The sequence below is a fragment of the Pelecanus crispus genome, chromosome 1, assembly GCF_030463565.1.
Source record: "Pelecanus crispus isolate bPelCri1 chromosome 1, bPelCri1.pri, whole genome shotgun sequence".
Classification (NCBI taxonomy): domain Eukaryota; kingdom Metazoa; phylum Chordata; class Aves; order Pelecaniformes; family Pelecanidae; genus Pelecanus; species Pelecanus crispus.
This window is the reverse complement of record NC_134643.1, coordinates 106,568,686-106,594,669: the sequence shown is the minus strand read 5'-3', so window position 1 is coordinate 106,594,669 and position 25,984 is coordinate 106,568,686. Positions and strand designations below refer to the sequence as shown.

The 25,984-nt window shown below is 37.4% G+C and overlaps 1 protein-coding gene across 3 annotated transcripts in view; it reads right to left on the bottom strand.

Annotated features, from left to right (window-relative positions):
- The window catches only part of EPHA6 (EPH receptor A6), a 536,584-nt gene that overhangs the window by 238,634 nt on the left and 271,966 nt on the right, over window positions 1-25,984 (bottom strand). For 2 of the 3 annotated variants that reach the window (XM_075709691.1, XM_075709700.1), the window contains one exon: window positions 8,448-8,603. In XM_075709691.1, the coding sequence (XP_075565806.1) occupies window positions 8,448-8,603 (156 nt within the window). Of the gene's footprint in view, window positions 1-8,447; window positions 8,604-21,908; window positions 21,978-25,984 lie in introns of all 3 variants that reach the window. The other variant, XM_075709685.1, reaches the window with a different exon arrangement.

Below are 25,984 nucleotides of genomic sequence, written 5' to 3'. Positions count from 1 at the left end.
GACACTTATAATCTTTGATGTTTTGTAAGGTTAAATCGAATAATAAATAAATTACAGCTCTGGAATAACTAGAAGAGGTAAAATTGTTTGTATTAGTTCTGCAGTGCCAGATATTTTTTCTATCCTTTGCTGCTTATCCCCAGGGATTTCTTTGCAGCTGTTCATTAACAGTTAGGTGGCAACAGGCCAAGACTATTAGGCACGAGAGACAGTTTACAAGTTTCTTCTTTCCCACCTGGCACCTCATCAGCATCAGTATAACAGTGAAGACATCAACCTTGCAAGCTAAAGATCTAAAAGGACGGCCACAAAGCAGGAGAAAAAAATAATTGTTGAAGACTGTGGGGAGGGATGCAAAGATAGTAGCAGCAGGCAGAGTATAGGAAAGCTCTCGGCTAGCAAGCAGGTGGGACAGCTCTCTATGTACTGTCAGATGAACCACGAGTGACCATTTCCTATAGGTCCCACAACAGTCAAGGTCTGTCCAACAAGTTTTAAGCTGTTACGCTGACTTACTGTGTAGGATCACATGTAAATCATCTGAGTCTTTATATATCAGCTTCCACAGTCTGATGGAAGAACTTTACCACCTAATGATTTTTCAGACAGGAATTAGTGAAGGGGTGAAGGAAAGGCAGAAAATGTTAAAGGAAGTCTGAATAATCTTATCGCAATTTATTATTATATTCTTCTTCTCCCACTTAACATATTTCAACCAAGCCTTACAGACACATAGTTTTCAAAAGCAATTTGTATATAGACCCAAAAAATGCCCAGAAAAATTACGTAAGAAACACAGATTTGGCAAAGTGCAAGGCCTTATACTCCAGGTTTTCATATATGTAAGATGACTGTGGTAAACTCAACTGACAATCTCTGGGGTTTTTTGAGCTGAATGAGTTGAATAAGCATTATATTCCCAGCTCTCAGCATAAAATCACAGTGCACATGGATTGCTTAGCCAACGGTTAGCGGAACTTCGAAAACTTTCAGCTTGCTTTGCAGCTTTTCATGATTTATACAACCTGCCAGCAAGACTTAAGTATAAAGTTTTGATCGAGATCCTGTTCAAACTTCGAGTGAGCTTTTCATTACTTCAGGGTCTCTCAAGCAGACTGAAAGACTATATGAAACACTTGCAAGTGACATCAGCTAATTCTTACACAGAGTGTATTTCACCCAACAAATTGAGTATCACAGTAAATCTGAGAGAGTCACACAATTAAAATATCATGTCCTTTATAAAAAGTTTCAGATAATGAGAGAAGAACTAAACAAACAAAAAACCAAAAATATTAATCAACTCTCTTGTAAATTCCAGTTCCACAACTTGGACGATGAGGGCAAGACATTGTGCCCAAAGGATGGTCAGAACTTTGCATTAGGAAGGAAAACAAAATATCAAAGCTCCTCCTAACGTTTCATATATAAATCAGGTTCTCAAATCTCAGAAAAAAAAAAAAAAACTACTTTTTTTCTAACCAGTCAATTCCATTATTTCTTTTTTTCCTTAAGATCTGCAATTATTACAATACTGATACACTGATTCGATTTTCAAACTTTTAGCTATTTATTTGACTGAACAAAATGTAGTGATTTATACCAAGCCCATGAGTCGTTCTGAAATACGCACCTACAACTGAAATAAATCCATTTATTCAAGTTATTAATTCTTAAAGATGACCCTGAATACTAAAAAGGACTATACTTTAACAGAAAACATCACTATAGCTTACATTTTACTCATAAACTATATAGTAGTAAAAATCTATACAGTTGTACCTACACATAGCAGCAAGAATGAATACTAACTTTAATGATGGAAAGAGGCAATAATAGTTGCAGAAAAAAGGTCACTATTCACTAACATCTGTAATTTTTAAGTGATGCTATTTGTTTACTTATGTGGCATAAATGTGGGTATAAAAGCTGGAATGCTGCTAAAGGGAAAAAAAGTTTACATGGTGTGGGAGGGATAATGTGAACCAATAAATGTTACACTTTTCTGTGAACTGTAGTCGAACATTTGAGTTGCTTTTTTCTTTCTGGCATTTATTTGTAACTTTAAATAACTTGGACTATGTTTCCATTAAAATTATTTTTGCCCTAAAGTAAATTATGAGTTACCTGCTGGATTTCAAGCACTTGATAATTAAAATATTTGGATGTGTTACATCACTTTGCATTTTTTTAGTGGATGAGAAAGTTTAACGTATTTTGAATGTGTGAGTATGTACTCATATATCTATCTGTGTAGAGTTCATAGTTAGCAGCCAAAAAGCCCCTGACAGTATAAACCAGTTATTTTTCAAAGTATCAAGGAATCATTTAGCTGAACGCTGTGTGGTTCATTTGTACTGAAGATCGATATTTCTGGAACCCTCCAGATGAAAATTATTTTTGTAATTTGCAATTTTTATGGTCACAGAGAATATTTTGAGTATTTCCTTCCTGGTCTTTGACTCTGACCTTGTGATCTTCTAACATTGAAGCATTTGAAATACTGTCATATGTAAGTATTTATAAATGCAACTTGTTAACAAAGGCTAATTACATTGATATATCATTTTCCAACAGTGTGGAAAAGAGAGACAAGGTACAGCCTTGAGATGCTGATGTGGTCCAAAAGCCCCTACAACCTTAGAGTGTTTCAGGTTTACAAATCTCTAAACTTCCCATAACATTACTGTGAGGTTGATGGTTCTAGCTGCTCTGGAAAACAGTCCTGAGATCAGAATAAGCTAAAACTAGCACAGATTACTTCAGCTTCAGTTCTTATTATTTATGTGCAGAAGACAGGAATAATTATGTTTCCTCCAAAAACATACTGTGAGAATTAAATAATGACTGGTGTGAACAAATTCCCACTGTTAAAACCAACAAGGAGTTTTAGCAATATGGAGGATGAGCCTTAATCACACTTACATATGTGCATAACTTTAAGCGGATCAGTAATCCCCTTGAAATAATTGGTAATACTCACGCACTTAAAACTAAGCATGTGTGTAATTGCTCGAAGGATTGGAGCCGCTCTTTTAAAACTGGCTTAAATTCAATCTTACATTAACTATAGATATGACAATGGGTCATCATAGCTCAGGTTTTTTCATGTTACTTCATCAACTTTGTCAGGCCAACCCAGGAATTAATGTGAATCCGGGCAATAGGAGAGTTTTGCCTGGCTTTGTCAATTTTAATTTTCTATCAGATTTTTGTTAAACTATATGTAGATGGCATCAGCAGAAGAACCAATACAGTAGATAAAATACACTTTTTTTTTTAAATTTATTTTTCATTTGTACTAGAGAGGGAAGGTTGTTATATTCATGATTTGGGACTTGATCCTCAGTTGTAAGAGAAAACATGAATTATTGTACATTCACATTTCAACGAATACAGAGAACATTATCAATTATGTTAGGGGTGTCGGAAAGTATATGACTGTCCGCCTGCAAATAGTGAAAAAAACCTCAGACACCCTTCATACTCAAGGCCCCTCATGCCAATTTGCATGACGATTAAATAGCTTTTTAATTGCTGTTAAATTATGCCAGTTAAACTGTGATTTCATGCAAATATTAAGCTGTAATGACATGCAGTGAATCATTTACTAAGATTTAGAACTTGGAACAAAGAGAGACAATTAATTCTAATCTTCAGATTCAGCTAAATTATGTGTCACTGGGCTTTTATGAATGTGGCCTGATTGCTTTGTTATCATTTATAAATTATATAAAGATTATTTGACACATTGGAAAAACTTGGCAGCAATAAGCCTTATGCAGACATCTGTGTGCAAAGCTCTCAGGGATTTTCTTGTATTGATTTTTAAGGAAAACAAGTATATTGGTGAAAATTATGGATCCTTTCCTCGCAGCAAAATTCATGACTTTGGATTTTACGCGAAAGAGTAAAACACAGTTCAGGTGGACAAGCATTAAAAAAAATGCAGCTCTTCTGCTTCTTAGATGAAACACAGCCTGAATGTGAGCAATGTTGTTTGCTTCATATACAAATCATAGTGTAAGAAGTATTTCTACACCCTCTGTGGAGTAGACTGGCACTGATGTCTTATGGAGAAGCAGGCCCACTCCGAAAGCAAGAGAGCTGAGTTTATGCCTCATGCAGTGCTTCGCACCTCACCTTGCTTTGTGTATCCTCTCCCTCTGTGAAGGTGAAGTGCATTTTGCCCTTTATGGAAGGAAGGAGGAGCAAACCCACCACTGAAGAAGTCTACTGAGGGCAATGCAGTATTTTAAACACTACAGAGTGATGACTGCCTGGAAAAACCCTGTTGTTTTTTAAGTGAGAACTGTCCGTTACCAACTGTTGGACTCTTAGAAGCGTGTGTTATTTGACTACTGATTTTACAGTGGAAGGGCAAAAACTAACCATTGTCTTCTGAGAATACTCAGAATCAGCATCTGGCTGTGCCCCTTGAGTTCATAATTGCTTTTTTATACACATACATACATAGAATCATAGATAAGTAGTGTCACTTGAAGTAGAATTTTTTCTTTTCAGAATCACTTTTTCCGTGAGGCAGGCAGGAGGAATGGAAACCAGTGACTGCAAACCAGTACTCCAAGTTTAGCGTAATGATAAATTGCGAAGAAATATATATAAAAATAATAGAGGCAGTAGAGTCTAAGGCTTCAAGCATGTTGCTTGAGTTTGCTGCTGGAATACAGTGTTGACTCTTAAAAATAGAGGATACAGTTTGTGGCAGAGGTTATTGATCAGGGCATAAGTTTCTTGGGTTCTAAATTGTTTAAGCATAACATGAAAAGAGATGCATTCAGACTCGGACACCCAATATAAGCCTGCCTGCCTTTGACCTTGAAAAGATGGATCAATTTATCCAATTACATTACAGTGGCAAATGTTAGAGTTTATGTGTAGAGTAATCAGACAGGGGATTAGATATGATGCTATTTGTTGCTCACTGCGTATGCAGAGAGATCACTGATAGAGTACTCGCACATGGCAAAGAAATACAATAAGGAGAAAGAGTAGCAACAAGAGATTGATAACAAGTGCCAATCAAATGAAAAAAGGCTAGGAGAAAGAGATTAACAATATATCCTAATGTAATTTTCTTTCCTCTTATGAAAATTAGATTTCTATTATGCTTTTCTGCAAAGTGCACACTCTTCTTTTACAAAATACAGTTGCATGAAGTAAAAATGGGAACTGTACAATTTTGGAAAAGCATAGAGTATGCACTTTCACAGAATTAATGAAATTACATTTGAAGCTCATCTTGAAAAAAGTGGATGCCTGAAGCTAAACTCTTAATTTTATAGTCTCTTAAATCAAGGTCCTTATTTTCCATAATGCTGCATATGCAAGTTTTCCAGTACTGAGGAAAAATTCTGAAGTGAGGAATACTGTCTAAGCCTATAGAGGAATGAAAAGAGAGAGAGAATAAAATACCTACCTATCTTAGGCATATTACTTTGCAGGACTTGGAGAAGCAAATAAAATAGGTATGAATACAGTTGGTTCTAAATGTTTGAATATGAAGAAATTTGTAAGGGGAATCGACTATTCATTCTGTGTTTAATTCAGGAACAACTCTCATTTAAAAAGTCACAGGAAAAATTTCTAATCTCTTATGTCACATCTCACATGTCAGGATACAAATTTGCAAAGGAGCATCAAAAATGCATATCTGCCCCAGAAGTGGTTATGTAGAAAAGGCATTTTCTTACTGTACAGCCTTTTCTCTCTATTTAGTCAAATTAGCTCATTTTTTTTCTAACTTTTCAACTCCTGTTTTTTACAGTAGAGCATGACAGTTTGGAAGGAACAATCTAAATTCTACTCATATCTGTATCTTTGTTTATTAAATTTAAATTAGCCACATCTGCACAGACTTACGGAAGGCAGTGAGCTTGTATTTATGACAGAAACATAATTTTAATAACTGAGAGCATAATTTGAAAGAAGCGGGGCTAAAGATATCACTTAGGGAATAATTTGGCCTGCAGACTCTTCATTACTGATGATGTGCAAGAAGATAAGAACGCAGTCTGTCTGTCAAGAGTCTTGGTGTCATTTGCAGAGCTGGCAATTAGTGAAATAATCATCATCATAGGTATAAGATGAATACATCTGCTGTTACAGTCAATGAAGTACTGATCCCTTGCCGTCTAGGCTGAATGGGAGGCAATGCATGGTGGCACTGAACCAAGAGCAAGGCAGAAACTAGAATGTGGTTCACTGTCTCCTTTATTTCTTATTTCTCCCAAGTTGGGGTGAGATGGGGCACTGGTACCTCTGTTGCGGTTGATTTCTTCCCTGCCTCCACTCGGTTGCTTTGGCTGACATCCTCAGCAGGAATGGAGAGGTTTGGCAGCAAGTCCTCCTTGACAGTTTTTGGCCAAAGCAGCTCTCAGCACCCGGCTTTTGTTCGGAAAGCACCAGGGTGTTGTAGGTATCTGCTCCCTGATGCCACAGGGCTTTCATGCTCCTCCCTACCTTATCAATACTAATGGGTAGCAGGGCTTAAAATTGTGCCCTGAAAGATAATTATGGAAACATAATGGCATGTATGAATAATTTTTTCAGAGAAGAACTGTCTTTTGGAGATGAAAAATCAATGACATAAATAATATGGAACCACATCTGCATAATGCATGAGTGAAACCATCTTTCTAAGCACAAAACTGTCAAGAGCGCCTGGGATGTGTGTTAGTTCTGTGGGTAAGTTTTTAATGGCCTGTGCTTGGGGCACTCATTTGAGTGGAATTATTTGTAATCACCATTTTCCTGCGGGAAGTCTGGAACAACATTGTTTATTCCCTCACATGTTTTGTGCAAAAAGATAGGCCTATGTGCCTTGCTCCAAAGTGAGCTGACAGCATATTGTGTGTGTTAGACTGGAGCGCCTCTCTGAACCCTATGTCCCTTAAGTAGCTGGAGGCTGGGATTTACCCTTCCCATCCAAAAACCCTATGGTTACATTAGATAAATTTCTGCTAAGTGTCTTGGATCTGAGGAATGCCATTTTTGGTGGCGATCACTCCCATTTAGTGGATGGACAATGTCTTGGTCTACGTAACGACCTCAGGATTAGAGTGCCTATGACTTTGTAAATCACCTCCAAATTACCTGGTATATTCCCAATTTGCCCAGTGCAGTACCATTTGGAGAGACCAGCACAGCATGAGCACAAGAAGTAGTTCAATTCTGCCAGTGTCAGCTCAGTTCTTTTTACATGGTGCTGCCTTACGCAGTGTAAACATACCAAAATTATGACTCTACACTGATGGTTATTGCAGCAGTACTTTGTTTTCATGGTTTTATCTCTCAAGCTTTTTGTATACTTAGTCTGTTAAAATACTTCATGCATTTAACATGTTATTTTTTTTAGAATTCTCTTAAGAGGACAGTGGCAAAAAATGTACTTGAATCAAATCCTCCACTGAAAAAGGTAACAAGATGCTACGCAGAACACTAGGTATCTTAGAAAACTTGCAAACAGACCTTATTAAATAATAGGATTTTATATGTAAATATAGTATTTCACCCACAGATTTTTAAATGCTGCTGTTTGTATCCAGTTTTGATATTAAACACATACAGTTTCTTTATGATCAATAAATGAAACCCAGTGAGTAATGAACCACGCATGAAAAACCATGAGAAATATTTTATTAAGTGCAAAGAAAATTTATGCTTTGTTTCTAGACATGAGCACATTGATCAAAGCAATAAAAATCTCTTCTCAGTCAGAATTTCTGCCCCTAGATGGCTGGGCATCAGTTTTGTCTTAATGACAAATTTAGGTTAGTAAAAGATCACAAAATGTTGTGTTTTAAAAATTATCAAAAAACTAAAAGGATTTTCATTGTCACAGTTGTATAAGAGGGAATAACTCTCTGTTGAAAGAAGATGATATGCAAGATAGTTTAATTATATCTCCTTGTGATTGGATACATCTTTTTTCCTTTCTTTTTATGATTTTCTTGTCTTTTTTAGAGAGTTTAGTTTTTATCTGATTGTGTTGGGATGATATTTGTCTTACAATTTTAATTTAAAACTGGGGAGACAGCAGAGTATGTCATATCAGTTTTTTCTTTATGTGACTCCTCAGTTTTTTGAAAGTTTTTGTACAAGCAGATTTTCATGTATTTAAAATACAAACTGGTAGTTCAAACTCAACATTGTTATCTATATGACAATGATTACATACTTTGTATTATCTCTCAGAACTACAAGTTAAAAAGTCACCAAACTAAGAAACATGTCAGTATTTTTAGGGATATCTAGACTAAATAGAAATATGATGTTTGAATTTTTATTTTAAAAGTCTCTTTCAGTTATCTTGAATGGGATTCTTCACACAATGTACAAACTCATGTCATTTTTTTAAAATACAAAAATAAATAAACGAGGCACAGGAGAAGAGAATTGCAGACACTGGTATTGATCAGACTTACGGGTACATGCCATAGTTGGTGGGTCCTTCTCAGCTCTGAAGTAACCTTTCTCACACTGACAGACAGAAGTTGCTTCTACATAAGTCAAACTGTGTGGAGGGCACTTGGAGCACTTTACATTTCCAGCAAATGCTTTATAGAATCCAGGCCTGCAAGCTGCAAAACAACAAAATGAGTTCCATTAATAGAAGCAAGTTTTTGGTCATAAGTAAAATCTGTTCCATGCAGTTATAATGCACATTCTTTCCTTTCCGACCTAGATAGATATGCTATTTTGATCATACAATTCTTCACAGTTTTTCTTTTGGTATATGGACTTAAAAAAAATCTGTTCTTGGTCTATAATGGGAAATCATTAAAAGAGACAGCTTCCAAATTTACAGACAGTCCTCACCGCTGCTTGAAATTGTTATCTAGACAACCTCACTAATACCACTAAGCAAAAGCACATTATCTATGTTTTATGTAAGTTCCATCTGTTAATAAGAAAGAGTGAGATAACTTCTTATCTGCCAAAGCTATCTATAAGGCTTCCTTATTTAAGTAATGAAGACTTGCAATGCTTAATATGTTTACCCTCACAATGCCTTGATGAGACAAGGACAACATCCTTATATATTTATAGATGGGTCTGACTTGCCTATAGTCCCCTGAGAAGCCTCTGACAGAAGGGCCACATCAGCTGGGTCCTCTGCACCCTGTTGGCATGAGAGGCTGGGAGGTGCTGCTACAACCACCTTCAGAGATGTAGGAAGGAGATCCTGATGCCCTCTAGCACAAACTACTGCAAGCCTGAGGCTACTCTTAACTGCGTCAGGAAACAACCTGGATAGCAGCTGCCCTGGGGATGCGGGATGTTGTGATGGTCAGAGCTCACCAAGCCCCCAGTTCTTTGGAGCAGGGGTTCCTGCCATTCTCAACCACAGCACAACTTCACGTGCCTTTTCGCTGGCCTTTAAAGCAGAAACAATTTGTTAAAATAAATTTTATCATAAATCTGCCAGGTTTGCATTCTGAAATATTATTTTAAAACCATCCTCAGACTTCATCCATCGCACATGTTTAAACAGAGATTTCTTTCTTTCTCCTGCCAGCTACCACATTTACACATGCCAGCATGTATTGCAGTTACTGTCTTCTGGCTTCCCAATCCAAAACCAGAACTGAAACAAATGAAAGAGCAACTCAAACATGTATACACTGTACAGACTCATATTCCTTCTGACTCCTCCAGCAGTAAAATGGAAACCATTGCTATAAATATAATTTCGAAGATCCATGTGGCTTTTTCTCATTTTGACATATTCAAGACTATTTTCTTTACATTGCTAGAGAAACTAGGCAGTACTTCCTTCTTTGTAATAAGACAAAGTAACAATATTAAAGTGAGGTGTTCTTTAAAAAGTACTCAAAAGTATGCATTTTATGGATTCACTGTCAGTTCATATTGAGTTATTAAAAAATATTAACTCATAGATACCATATACACAGATCAGTTTTGCTTCTGATTCCAAAGGACTTGCTTGGTATAAAAAGTTTCATTAGTAGCTGAGGAAAAAGGAGTGAGAAGATGGGACTGAAAAAGATAACAGTCGATTGCCTATCAGAATCCAAGAGCCAATTTCTCAAATGTAATTTTAAGAGTTTAATTTTGACCCAACAATTTCAGCAGTTCTTCTCCCAGTGTGTTCTTCTGACTTTGCTGAACAGACATTAGGGAGGAATCCTGCCCTGCTGTCACTGACAGAAAAAAAAAAGTATTTCTGGTGTTAGAGGTAAGAGGGGTGGGAACAGCAGGGGTTTTCCCTTTGAAAGATGGGCTACTGGTCTGATACAATGTGATTATAGTGAGTGGTAATTTTCTACTGCTTAGAAAGACAGCAGGTTTGGTGCATGAAAGAAGGCAGCATTGTAGATAAAGGCCTTAGGCACTGACTCCTCTTAGCTTTGCTGGAAGGAAGGAAGAGAGGAGGTAAGGCAAACTCAGGGAAGGGTGTTACGCTTACCTGCTTCTTTCTTTTTTCTCATGCCCAAACCCTGCCCTGGCTTATCTAAGGATGAATATTAAATTCTTGCTTTTAATAGCTACCTTTCATACACGTGGTGCAATACAAAGAAGTTTGTGACTAAAGAGTTGGCAATGCCAGGTTACAGTTTCAGTCAAAGCAAAATGAGTGCTCTTTAACATCCTTATTACTTCTGAAATTCCTGTCTGTCAGTTCTGAAATCATTCTTTCTTCCCTTCTGTTCCCCACATGACAAACCACTTTGGATCAAAAGAAACATAGCATTCTCTTTGAAGAGAAATTTTTGTTTGTTTAAACTTCAAGCAGTTCACTATTTCAAAATAAAACTCAAGGAGAAGATTAATTTCCAATTTAAAAAAGTAGATGTTTCATTCTGAAATGGTATTCTGTAATGTATTTAAAGCAATTATGGTTTTGATATGGTATGTGGCTTAAAAGAAAGCACATAGATACTCATGGAAAAGATGGGGAAAAAATAATGGCTGCATAAATGGATCATTTTACTTCTTTTGAAGTCAACCCAAATACATTTATCCATTAAGCCACGCATGAGGCAGAGGAAGGTATCAGGGAAGCTTTTCTGTGGATAAGTTTACAAAGCTATTGATAACCCGCTCCCCGTCCAAATGTAGAATCTCACAACCAAGACTATTGTACACTTTCAAACAAAACCCAGCCCTTCATAAATGAGATAAAATAACACAAGCTGAGAACCACCAAATGATCACAAGCTTGGTATAAAACATCTCTCTGAATAACTCAGTGCTGATTGCCAGCATTCAAGGTGAAAGAAAATAAACTGATTCTCTATCAAAATCAATGAATATACAGCATGAATCTGCAATACAGCACTTCAGCTGCTGTACATATCTAAGCTTAGACTCTGCTAAATACTGTGTTTCAGTGGCACAATTAACAAAATCCATTGCTATATTTACCATTTTCTACAGAAAATTTGCAAGCACTAGAGTTACTACCCAGGTTTTTAAAAGCCCATTTAGGAAATGCCTCAACGGCTATGCTTTCAGACATATGTCTCCCTCTGAGGAAAAGAAAAAGAATCCCTCTGGTCCTTCAGCCTTAGGTGTCTTCGTGGAGCTTAAGGCTGTAGAAGACCACTGTAAGCCAACTGTAGCTCACAGCAATTCCAATTAAAATTTACAGGAAAATTGCACAAAAGATTCAATGGTATATGCATTACATGGTAATTCTGATTTATGCATAACATTTTGTAAAACTGGGGTTTGTAAATGTTCTGCTACGAGACTGCAGATTGCATTACTGAATGTAAATCACTGTGTGTGACTGCAGGTTGAGATACCAACCCATACACAAGCACAACTTTAGAGTCCTAAGGTCACATGCTAACTAAAATAAGGGTTAGGATATGACTGTAAAGTGATTAATCAAGAGGCTTGCTTACATGCTTAATGTTAACCAAGTTCCTCAGATTTTGCCTAGCTTCCTATTATTTCTATTGTTTATTCTCCTGTGGTGGTTTCAGCCACACAAAATTACTTAGTGCACAAATTGCTTCATGGGCAAATAGGGAACTCAAAAACTTTTAATTATAAATGGGTTGCGGATTTTTATTTGGAGAAGGAAAAAAGCCATCTCTCCCATGCAAAATTTTACGCTATGTAAATATATTACAAGTAAGTTAAAAGTTTGTTCCAGATGTTTATGTATGCAGAAAGGTTTGTTTTGTATGGGTTGATAAATCAGTATTTTCAAAGTGTTTCTGATAACATTTTCTTTGCTCAGCTAATAGTTATTACATCTATCATTTTCATAAATTATTTATGCATAGGTTAGTGTAAACTAAAATTTAAAATATGAAAAGCTGCTGTCTGAAAAAGCTTCTCATGACGACTATTCAAAAAACCCTAAAGTTTGTTTTTATCTTTGTTACCACAGAGTATTTTTTTCTAACTTCCAAATCACTGGGAGGCATCTTATTTTCCCGAACGTTATCTAACAGAAGTGACTTTGTGAGTTACTAATTATATGAACTGTATGAGATTTGACTTTTGTAAAGCCTGGGGGAAGATAATACATTGTCTTAATGGTTAAGTAATTAGCGGGGTATCTGAATGAACAATTCAAAGACACTAAAGTTTTCGCCGATGAAATACCAGAGATCATGCAGAGAAGCACTGATAATTTAATTGGCTTCATAAAAGATAACACATCTATAAATGTGTTTTACTACAACTTTATCAGGATTTGACTATGAGGTTTTTAAACGATAGAAACTTTGCAATTAATATCGCTTTCCTTATTTAATGTTTATGGCATTTAGTTTTGTTTGTATTACACATAGATGCATACAAAGAGAAATTAACGCTACGCAAAGCTCTGGTGAACTCTTCAAGAAAATGATTCATGGCTTGCTAGCCTCCCAGCCTGGGCAGAGAGTGAGAGAAGGCATTTATCAAGCAGCTGCAAAACAGTTTAGCACTGTTGATGTTTGCAGAGGTACTGAAGCAGACTAGAAAAGCTTTAGAGGTGCGCTGTACACTTATTGATAAAATGAGATATGATCTTAGCTGTTCCCAACAGGATGGTATGCGTGTGGTGCAAGTCGCTGCGGGAAGCCGCCCTTCCCTGTGCATGGTTGGTCTATGGCTGTTACCATCCCTAAGGGCCGTGAGGGCATCCCCCTGCCAGGGCTTTGGCTGGGGGGGCTCAGGGCCAGCTCGGGGGCAGAGCAGCTGAGGGCAGCCCCACCCTGCTGGGGCCATGGGGAAAGGCTCCCTGCCAGAGTGGTCGTGAGGCCAACCCCTGCCTGTGGGCGCTGCTTTTGGCTGAGGGCTTGGTCCCTGCCTGGGCTACAGCTCTGCCGCGGCACAGCCCTGCCCTGCCTTGCCATGGGCAAGCCCGGCCCGCCCGCGGACCAACATCCTGGCCCAGCCTCCGCCTGTCCCCATTCCCAGGGAGGTGTGCCCGATGCCGGGGCTGCCCCTGGCTGCACCCCGGCGCGCCCTGCTCCCTGGCTGAGGGTGGCCGGGCAGGGCCTCACAGCCAGGGCCCGGCCCAGCACCAAAGGCCCAAGATGGTGGGACAGGCCCCGGCTACCAGGCCCTGCCCGGCCACCCCCGGGGAGCCCCCACCACCACTGCCCCCCAGGGAGGTGCCAGCCCCCGTTGGTGCCCCAACAACCCAAACCACTAGCTGGGCAGATACCATAGCAAGTGCAGAGAAAGCCGTACTTTACTGAGACCCATCTGGGAAATGGGACACATTTCCAAATCCAGGGGAAGGCAGACGAAGGCTGACCTGTGCGTAGGCTGGCGGACGGCAGCGCCTGGTCTCGCAGCATTATTCAGGCAGTGAGGAGTGAGGGCTTCCTCTTGTGCTGGATGGGACAATATTTTTAAGGATCCTTTGAATTGCCCAGTCCAGTAAACAAGGCCATGGGTTGATTACTACAAAATGCAGCTGTGGGCTTTCTGGCAGAAGAGTCTTTACTGCTGGAGGCTGTTACAGCCATTAAGTTCTTCCCCAGCCTGGCGGGGTATGATGTATAGACATGAAATCTGGAAAATGCAAATGTGGTCCTCATCTTTACGGTCATAAACCTTGTTGCTTTTAAAAAAAAGGGGCTTTTTTTCACTGCTCTGTGGGAGCATGTCATTGTGAAAGAAAGAAGTTGACTCCAGTTTTCAGTTGTTTCGGTTTTAAAACATCTGAATTGACCATTATCAAGTTAGTTGAAGTAAGGGGAGTCCAGAGCAAACTTAGGAGCAACTTTTAGTTATGTCTGACACTTGTTGGTCTGTGTGTAGGAATACATTTCTCATGAAAATGAGATTTTTATAGCTTGCTGAGAACTCATCAATCAAATTAAAACAGAGAAGACTCTGTTGTCATTTACAATGAATGGCAACCATCAGTAGCTGTGGAAGAGGTGTTTTAATCTTTCTGAAACACATAATTTGCTAAGCTTTTCCACCTCACACATTTTTTAAAAGTGCTTACTAAAACCCACTAATGCACTGTGAGACTGACATCTTTCATATTTGTTATAGTCTGTCCATTATTCTAATTTTAAAGTCGTCTTACTCCTCTGATATCTGATCACTTTATAAAAAGGGCAATCCAATAAGGCCTGTTCTATTCTACCACTGCGCAGAAATAAGGAACTATAATATTATTTTAACCAATTTATATTTTAGTAAAAGTATATAGAAAAGAACAAAGAAGTATACAGAAAAGAACAAGAGAAAAGAATGTAACAAAAGATGCAGATTCTATATTACAAAAGGCAGAATATGATCATGAAGTCAAGATTAGGATATTACAGAATTAGGACAATGAAGCTATGATGAAAACCTTTGAATGTGAGTACTATCTGATTAAGTCATGTCAAGTCTTTTCTTTCTTCACATGATCCTTGTTTTATTCAGGTCATTAATGGACTGTGAGAATAGAGGGGATTCACTTTGGGTCATGTTCAAAATGATAGTGAGAGTATGCAGGAGGAGTTGTTAGAAACATGAGGCATCATGAAGAACCCACGGAAGGAAGACCAGCCATGATTATAAATTACGGAACATGCTGGTTAGTTGAAACCACAAGAATAAAAGGCATCATCAAGAAAGCAAGTCTCTGGTTTGGTTCAGTTCCTACAGATGGTAAGGAGGGGACAACAGACACCCCTAGAAAACTTAGTGGCAGAACGACCCAAATTTTGGGGGACAATAGACTGATTTTCCTTTTTTGTTTGCGGTAAATTTGATGGATTATATTTCTGTGCATTTTGGCATGCACTTAAATGCATCTTTGTTTGTATGCTCCAGTCAATCTCTTCCCTTGCCAATATCTTCTGCTCTCCAATATCTGAGGTGAATAACAGATAAAAGCATTACTCACACCCTTGACTTCGGAGGGGAACAAGGGAGAGGAAAGAAAAATAGGCAGGTATAACGTTGCTTCCTCAAATATAACTACATAATGACGATAGGTAAATGAAATTAAGTGTTCTTTCTCTTTGTGATAATTTTTTTTTCCCCAGTGACTTATTTTCTGTCATTACCATATTTCAATTTTCTATTGAGGTTGTTTAGTAAAATGATTAGAAGAAATGACAGAAGAGATAATTGGTATATATCAAACAGTATTTTCAGTTCACATCAATGCAGTTTTTCTCTGTACAAAACATTAGTTGCAATACAGTAACTTGAGGAATGATTCAGGTCACATACCACGTTTTTAAACAATCTGTGGTTTATCCAAAAATTTCACACAGACAAGGAGAACAGTCAATGATTTTAATTTTATCACTGCCTGTCATACTAGGTACAATTCAATAGCTTATCAAAGGGCTGGGATCTGTACTACACGGCACAGGCGAATACTATTCTGCACTTCTTAAGGTGCTGTCAGCTACTTCTCAAAGACTTTTAAGTTGGCAACTAAAGACTTCTGATAACAACAAAGAGAAGCACCTTGCTTGCCACTGAGGTGACCCAAATAACTTTTGCAGTGTGAAACAATCTTATTAAACTTTGCTTTTCTCATACAGAGCAGTAATTACTCAGTGACGTAAGCTGCTTTTTGTATTGCTGCTGGAGGCTATCATTGCCTAGTAATAGAAGGATTTTCCAAGATCTGGGAGGATCACTTTTTGTCCATATTCTGGCTTCCCCTTAACTTACAGGCAAGATGGAGACAAGTGACAGTGTAGGCATAATACATGTAACTGGTGCTCATTCTTTGTTAATCACAAGCATGAATGATACTTTCACAGGTTGCCTACCCATTGTATTTGTCACCTTATTTATAGATTTTTCCTATAGGTGTATATTTGATATTGTTATCCTCCTCTCTAAAAAAATCTTGACTAAGGACTCATTTTTGTATTTTCAAAAAAATTTAAAAAAGCATCCTAAACACGTTCATATAGACTAGAATTTAAGAACATGATTCTAAATGCATAGGTACTACTCAAAGAAAGAGATGGAAAACGTTTTCAATGCTGATAAAACTTTGTTTTTCACTTAATTCTTAGAACTAGCTGAATTATTTTTTCCGAAACTAATATAGCAAATGAAATTTACTACTACAACAGGTAGATGGCAGATAAGAATGTTTCAGCATGAATTAATACAAAATTGGCAAAATTATAAGCAGCTGAAAAGAGGCTCATTTGATTGGAAATAGCAAGCATTGAAACTACAGATCAAGACCATATCCATAAAATTAAAAGCTACTCATAATACAGGCTACACTGCTTTACAGAGTGTCTGCAACCTTTAAATACCCCTGAACACATTTTATAAACTGTACCGATGAGTCAATACAGTTAATTTTTTAGAGAAAGTTGCTATATTGCAACTTACTGCAACTTATTTTGTGTGTGTGCTTATCTCAGATACACTTTCCTAAAAGGGGACCCAGAAATGACTGTACAGTTTAATTTTGTTAGGTCTTTTTATCTATGCCTGTATAAGCTCCAACAGAGAAAAACAAACTCAGGCTAAAATCAAAACCAAAGCAGCTTTTGTGCCACTTAGATGTGTCTGGAAGAAATTAGTGATTATCCTATGACTAGGAAAAATGTGTCAGTGATTTGAGAGAAACATACTTGTTTCTGAGTCAATAAAAAGGCTACCTAGGTAAAAACCAGAAGCTATTAGAATGGGAAGCCTCCAGTTTTTAACTGCACAGAGACTGCACTACCACATTACTGCAGCGCTGCATCACTGGCATTATCACAAGGAACCACATTAAAAAACCCACACGTGACCTTTGCAAATTTTGGCTCAAAATTTTCAAGCAGGACCACCGAAGCTGTTTCACTGTTTACAGTGGCAACGATTCCTGATTCCTCCTTGCAACAAAAACCTACGTGCCTAAATGTACTGTAAATGTACTGTACGTGGCCACAAAGACCTCTTGTTAATTGGTAAAGGTGGTAAAGGCAGAATCTAGTCCCTAGTTTCAATAACTGTTGCTGATCCCTGTCAGCAGTTTCTGGCAAGGACACTGATGCTGGAAGGTCCTCACCTGGCACACAGTCTTGAAGTTGTCTCAACAATGTGCAAAGCACCAATAATACATAGACAGGCTGTTCTTAGCCATAGAATAAAAATACACTACAGTTATATTTGTGGAAATGGGAAGAACAGGAAGTCAAGATGTCTCGCAGAAATGGCAAGTGACAAAAATGGCTGGAAGACTGGGGTACTTTATTAGTGATGGAAGAAGAGAGACAGAAACAACAGGATGCACCTCTCTGAAGAGGCAAGCAACTATTTTTCACTGCTTTGTGCTGCTGACTGTTGTGGGGATCCCTGAAATCTAATAGATTGTTTGAGGTGGGAACTACACGTACTCAAATGCACTGCTCCATGCCCAAATTAGTCTTTATTTTTGTTGATAGCTTCTGGGGATAGACCCCATAGAAAATCCACAATTAGACAGACTTCATAAATCTTTAAAGGATATGGTATAAATACTGTTTTCTGCACTGCTTAATTTGTAAGGGAACATCACTGTGTTTTAGGAAGGTAGTGAACAAAAGAAATCAGTCAGGCTAATTACGGCACACAATAGGAATGGTAATCAAGGAACATGACAGCAGTGAAAAAGAAGGGAAATTATTTCCTGCAGTATAGTAGTGCATACTCCTAGGATCAGGAAGGCCTGCAGGAAAAGAATAGAAAGAAAAGATCATTGCATCACCAAGCAGCCATGTCCAGCATCTCCAGTAACCACCTTTAACTAGAAAAGCAGGAGAAATGTAACCCTGAGAACGCTTCACGGCAATGCAGTGCTAGAGTAAATGGCAGAAGTTCCTCACTAAGTCCCAAAATCTGTCCACAGCAGCTGTAAAAACTCTTCATTTTAAAGGATAATCTTAATAATGTGTTTTATTACTTTGAATAGTATTGAAAAGTATGAAAAGCTTTATTTTTAAGAAAATGCTTTCTTCATTCCTTCAGTCCTGTGCAGTAAAAAGCTGGTATCTGAGTGACCTGGAACAATGTCAATGCCAAGGAGCATTTGGCACCTATGCAAATCCTGAAAACTGAAATATTAGATAATCAGCTGTAATAGTTAGCACCCCAGCACCTTCACTGCAGGGTATCTCCATGGTAGAAGAAGTATTCCTCTACTCAGATGTCCTGGCTTATTTGGGAACTCATAACACAAAGGACCAAAAAGGAAGAGCATACTTCAGTAGCCAGCACTAGGCTGGAAAGCTCACTGGCACATGTCAGAACAGTGGAGAGAATGCTTGAATCTCCACGTAAACTTCTATTTAACGTGTTTAGTTCACTGTAGATGCACAAGCCAAGGCCAAATGGAAGAATTTGTGCACTGTAAAGCAAGTGAAGCATGTCTACTCTTACGCGATGCGTGTTGCAGTGGCACATCCCTCCTTGCATTTTTGAAGAGGACAGATTCTTCTGTAGGTTTCTTCACCACTTCCAAAAAATAAAAGAAGAAAACTGTTGCTGCTGTAGTCATCAGACTAAAGCAATATGGAAAACAAGAAAATCCACTAGACCAAGGACACCATGTCATAACGCTCATAGGGAGTAGTTAAACATTGCCGGGAGCTGTTCAGCATATCAAATTGCTTTTCACAAAGGAAAGGTGAAATAGTGGTTAGGCTACAGTTGTAGCTGGAAGGGCCTTTTGGGGGGAGGGATAAGGCAGGAGCATGGTGAGTTTCTCAACACTGCAGTGAATGCTACAAAAGAGAAGTCTGAAAAACAGCAGTAAGAAATATTATTTATTATAACTGCAGAAGGAACCTGTGTTTGTGCCGGATTTTCTCCATATCATTTCAAGAGGAGTTAGAAACATAGAATCATAGAATCGTTTAGATTGGAAAAGACCTTTAAGATCATTGAGTCCAACCATTAACCTAACACTACCAAGTCCACCACTAAACCAATTAAGAGTAGAATAATCATTAATTTAATGTTTCCTGGCTTGGTGGCTGGATTATTTTTTAATGAGTAAAAGTAGGAATCATTAAGGTTGGAAACAATCTCTAAGGTCATCAGTCCAACCATCAACCACCAACTTGGAAGGCCAGGAAGGCTTCTGTTTTCACAGAAACATTTACACTCTTATGCACAGCTGAGGACCCCTACCTTAGCAGAAGACACTGCAAACAGGCATTAGACCATATCAAATAATTCTTTCTGTAAGAAGAAAAAACGGTCTGCAGATATAAGATCCATTTTGTGGCTAATTCCGTTTGCACATGATCTCTCTATGTATCATAAAAGTGAAAGCAGCATTTCTGTAAGGAGGTGCTCATTTGTGTATCTTTTGCAATCACTAAGAATGTAAACCCACAGCAGATGATTGCTCTGCAATGCTGGTGCTAGTGTAGGGGCTGAATAAATGGTCAAGCCCATTTAAGCTATGGCCTCCCCTTTTTCTTCTTTTTTTCCTTCTATTGTCACAATAATTGTAAAAAGATGGATCTCCCAATTCGGAGTTGCATGGCTAGCTTTGTTATCTAGTTCAAGTAAGTATCTGTTACATTGTTTGTAAGGTTTTCCCCAGTATCATAAATACATTCAGGTAGTGGCCAATGTGGTGTTGGTTTCCAAAAAGACTTTTCTCTACTGGAGTGTTAAAAAAAAGCTCTTTCAGAGCGGTGATAACAGTTATAAAATCATCGTCTCTTGATCTGAGCATAAAAATAAATGCTAAAAAAATACCTCCTACTATTAGAAAGATTCAAAGTGCTTCCTACAAAATATACGTACAAAATTCAAAGTGCTTTCTTACTAGATACATGTACAAAAGATTTTGATATATAGAGAGCAGTTTGTCAATCTTATGATATCCTTTATCAAATGCTACCATATACATGTGATTCTTCCTCTCTGTCCCTTCTACTGATACTATAAACTGATATTTCTGTCTTATCCTTCTCCCAATTTTTTCTTCTGTGTTCCTCCCCTTAGTATGAGAAACCTTTCTGTTTTCAACTCTGTATGTTATGTAATTCATCATGGATTTCTCTATTCCATGTGCAAGAACAGACCATCTGAATCTGCAGATGCATTTTTCTCTGTCCATAACAAATGAATCTGCTAGCCTGGTTAATTAATTCCTGTGATAGCAATTATTTCATTTGTTTTGCTGGTGCTTTTTTGGGAAGCAATTTTTCTGAAGCTTTAAGGTTTCAACTTTTGACAAGTACCAAAACTTCCAGCCTGCTAGTTGTTGCAATGACATTTGTTGGCTGGCATTATGTCAGATTGATTTTCTATGTAAGAATAGTAAGTTCCCAGCACACTTCTCAAATAATTAATGGCACTTGGCTTCATCCCTCAGAACACACTTGAGGTGTACAGTGAAAGCCTACTAAAGCTCTCCCTGACATGACTTATTACTTTATTACAAAACTGTAGAACAGCTCTCTAAAGAAGGGATACCTTGAAGGAATGTAATATTCTTACAGGCAGTTATTAACAATAAAAATCTGAAGAACAGTGCAGTCACTATTTACAAGGATACCATTTCTTGTTACGGCCTTATTATGAAACTGTAGTTTTTAATGATTGAAGATCTCAGTGCTCATTTTTTGGGGCCACAACTTTCACAAGACCAATTGCTTTTATAATAGATCAGCTAAAGCTATGCAAGTCCTTTTTTTTTTTTCTTCTCTGTGTAACTGTCTCTTTTACATTACTATAATTAGCAAGAAACCATAGCAATGAGAATACAATCTAACCCACTTTACAAAATACTTTATAACATCTAATTTTTAAAAGGAGAGGCTTAAAAATATGCTTACATTTTTAATTATGGTTACCAAGATTGCACATTCAAGTACGGATTTGTATGTGCAATTTGTTTAATCCCCTGCTTTATTTGCTTATGTACACAAGCAAAATTACTGTGATCATGGGGAATATATAAATGCCCAGAAACAGATAGGCAATTGCATAGGTGTGCAATTTCTGATGCAAAAAATGCTGAAATGTTCTTATAAAATCAGGCATTTGGTCTTTAAAACAGAATGCTTTTTGACGTGTTTGTAGAAAAACTTACAGGCTTGATTTTCAAACACACAAAACATGATTAGTGACTCCCAAACTATTTCAGCTCTGACTTACCATATTCAGTAACACTAAAAATGAAGCTCTCCTGCTTCTGTGGGAACCAAATACTATTTTCTTTTGTATTTTCTCAGAGTGCTTCCAAGCTCACAGGAAAACAATCTTCTTGGTTATTAAAAATTATTTCAAACACATCTTTGTATCTTCTACATTACAGTACTAAATATTATGTCATTTTATTCTGTTCTATCATTATTGTAAGACATGGAGTAACACAATGTGGTACTTCTGAATAAAGTCACATTTCATGTCAGCAACATACACAATATTCAAATACCGATCACCAATCTGGCTGTTAATGTATCGCACAAAATGATTTTAATAAAGCTCACCAACTTGCAGACCATACATTATACTATGGAATTTCTCCATCCATTTAAATGTCCAGTTTATGTCCATATCTAGTACAAGCAGATGATATTTTAGACTAAAAGAACTGTAGGTTGTGTTTTGTTTATGATTTTTTTTATTTACTACATAAGTGGTGTCTGTCTATAAAATACATGCACTTTTATCGATAGATTCTGCTCTCAGAAACTTCACTGGCCATACTGCCATTGATTTTAACACAAAAGGCTTTTATTTTTGTGTTATCAAATATTACCATCAATCTTGCAGAAAACTGTTCCTTAATTACACCTAATGATCAGGGTAAGAGCAACTACATTCATTGTCCTGAACAGTGTTCTCCTCTTCATGGCTACATGTCGTGGTTTAGCCCCAGCCAGCACCTAAGCACCACGCAGCCGCTCACTCACTCCCCCTGCCCCAATGGGATGGGGGAGAGAGTCAGAGGAGTAATAACAATTAGTTCTCCTGTGTCTTAGTTCCAGCCAATTTTGCCATGGAAGCAATGCACAAAATTCTGTAATTAGTCCATTCAGGCTTTCCTTTTCCTTTCCCTTTCCCCAGCATACATGTAGAACCACTTGCAGTACTTAGCAAGTACTTAGTACTTACAAATTATAATAATTACTGACTTGTATTTACATGTTTACAGACACATTTATGACTATCCCCACTGAATATACTGCATGTTGCTTTCTCTGCAGCAGGAATACTGACTACAGAATGGTCAAAAGTAGTGTTTAAGTGAAGCCTTAGGTTTATGTAAGAACTGCAACCTTGTCCTACCAATGAATGACAGGTAAGCAAACAATAATCAACTGTTTTGTTAGAAACAGTCAATTAAAAAAAACCAAACAAACCATGCTTTAAAGTTTTATGTTTGCATATAGCATAGACTAAAACTTACAAATTATTAGCAGTATTATATGCAATGACAGAGAGTAGCATAGATAGTGTAGACAGATGAATAGTAACACTAACAATAGAAGAAATAACAAAACACAAACTTTTGTTCAATAAGCCTTTGTCAGCTCAGTCACATATTTGAATGACCTGTGCAGGGGCTGCATGTGTTTCTGTTTTGTTATTCCTGTTTTTATATATATCTCTCAAATGAAATGGAGAGAAGTCAGCAGACAAATTGGCCAGTAGTCTTGACATCAATATCAATTTTTTTATTTCATAACCAAACATTGTCAACTTCTCCAAACCCATCACCACTGCTGCATTTGGATTTACACGAATTTCAATATATAGCCAATGCCTTCATAACCCAAGGGAAAGCTCTGAATACTGTCTCAAATATTGCTCTATTGGCCTTATAAGACAGGAATAACTAAATCCTTTGGTGATGCAAATCCAACCCCATTTTAATAAAACAGAAATCATAAAGGTGCCCTTTAGCAGAACAGGGTTTCTAATTTGTGTTTCACCAAAGTGGTTATGTGGGATATATCTTCAGTCCTTGTGTCTAGAATATTTCACGATTGATGACAAGTATCAGAGTTAAGTATTTCTACTGAACATACTAAGATATTTCATAGGAATCTCACAGACGTGAACCATGAATTTAATATGAATTCTCAAATAACCAGGTTGATGTGAAAAATGCTCCCTCCAATAAGACTTCTTGTATGGATAGAGAAATTTGCATATAAAAACACAGGTAAGTGTTACTATAAAAACGTATTCATTCTGCATAAACTCTGAACGTTTCCCAGGTTTGCTGAAGAAGTACCAGAGTAGTTATTTCTAGTTTTCAACTAGATTGGATGCACACTACAGTGTTAAATGCTTTCCAAAGGAAATAAAAATCATTATCCCCATCCTCAAAAAATCCCAACCAAAACCTTAAGCTTAGAGAAGTCAACGTGACTTTGTTCAAGGTCTTCTAGCAACCCTGTAGCAGAGACAAGGTCACCCAGCTAATTATCCTGACTACAGGTGCAAGGGCCTCACGAGTCACAGGCCAGGTAGGGCTGTAGCTAGCTAAATGGAGAGCCAAACACCACAGAACAGTAACCAGCACCAACAGGTCAGCCTACAACTGAATTTACTTTTTTCTTTTTTTTTTTCCAGTTTGACACTTCCCTGCAGCTGCAAACATACAATAAGACATATATTTGGCATGAAATTGACCTTTTAATTGCAGATTGTTTAGCTTAAAGGTTCTTTTTAAGTTACTGGCATCAGTTGAGTAGGATTGTGTAGCTATGGTCTCCTGCCATTTTTAAATATGTAAATTCACATGACAGTCAGTTTTAATTCTGAAAACAAAATGTTTCAATTTTGTAACATGCATATGTGTTATTGGTAACATTTCAGGGAAATAATACATTTTTTTAAAAAACTGGCAACAAATTTTACATATAGAATTTTAAATATTTAACAGATGATCAGACATAGCTGGAATAATCCCTAAACCAAAAGAGAAATAAGTGCAAAATTAGGATTACATAGTCTACAGCACTGATGCTCCATCCCCATTTCTCATCAGATTGTGAATTTAATTCTAATGAAGTTTAACTCCATTTCAGCTTTTAAATACTCATTAAGAAGCCTATAGGACAGTTAGTTTTGGAGTTCATAAATATCTGCTACTCAGCTGGAGTGTAGACACATGACAGGAAGCAAGAGTTACCACTCACCCACTGAACTGTGGACCCTGGTTGTGTCTTAGCCTTATAGCAGTTCATGTTACATTTATTTCGCAACTGGGGATGGCAGACTGCTTGTATGCCGTCAATTTTCACCTTTTTTTCCACTTATATTCATGTTTATCATACTGTGAACAAAATTACTAGGATATAAAGGTCAGAGTCTGCAGATCTGATAGTAAATGAGACAGTACTGCAATCGTTGTTTAGTATTTTGATCGGTAAAATTCAGTGATCTGTGTTTATTAAAAGAATGACTATGGACTGTACCATTTGGCGTGTTTCTTTGATATTATACGGTTTTTATTTAATAGACTCATTTTTGGATAGAAAACTGGAGAGGGACAAACAGCCAGCTCTGTTAACAAACTCAGGAACAATACTGTAACTTACACTCGCCATCTACATTTTCAATTAATATATAAAATCACAAATATGCATGTCATATAATGTTTAATTTTAGAAAAATATATAAGTATTTGTCACCCTTTTGGCACAGCATTTAGAGAGTATTTTAGTCATAACTTAGTTATTTTAATTGCACTGTATGGTCATTGGTAACTATCACTATGATCATCTACTCTGTATTCCTGCATAATAGATAAATCTTAGCTTTGCTTAGCAATTTCTAGATCTATTTCAAATATCACATATTTTAGAGTGACACCATGGATTGCTTGTTTTATACGCTTCCTTACTTCCAAGAATTTGAAATTTTTCTTGTCCACCATGATGATCTTACTTGCCTTCCAAGCTGCTTTTCCCAGCTTTTCCTTCACAAAGAATCTGCTTTCCTCCTCTGCTCATTCTGTTTTTATGAGTGTCGGGGTGTAATACCCCATATATATTCTTTAATGAAATTATTTAATGAATCCATAAAAAAAAAAAAACCATTAATTGTATTTAGGAATTAAAACAAATGCTTTCCTGTTGCTTTGTTTCAAAATATTATCTTGTGCCTTTTCTGCCTTTCTCTTTGACTTCTTCTAGCTGTATTCTATGTTAATGTGAATTATATCAGTGCTGTTTAAGCTAGGACCATGGATAAATAGACTCCGAGTTCCCAGTTTGAAAAGGTCTCATAAGACAGCAGCTGTTCTCTGTATTTTTATACACCCCCCGCCCCCTACCCCCCGCAAAACCCCAAACCAAACCAAACCAGATTACTCAGTGAAAGCATGTGTGCATCTTGATCAGGTGCCACAGGAGACAAAAGAGAAGTGCTTTGTTCCCTGGGAAGTATAAAATAGACCAGACTTTAATCCCACTGCATCGCAGGCTGAACCACCCCGACATTTGCTGGAAAAGCAACACGGCGAGCTGTAGGCAAGCCAGGAGATTCCTGGAATGCATAGATGACAACTTCCTAAGCCAGGTAATAGACACACCTACCCGAGGGGACG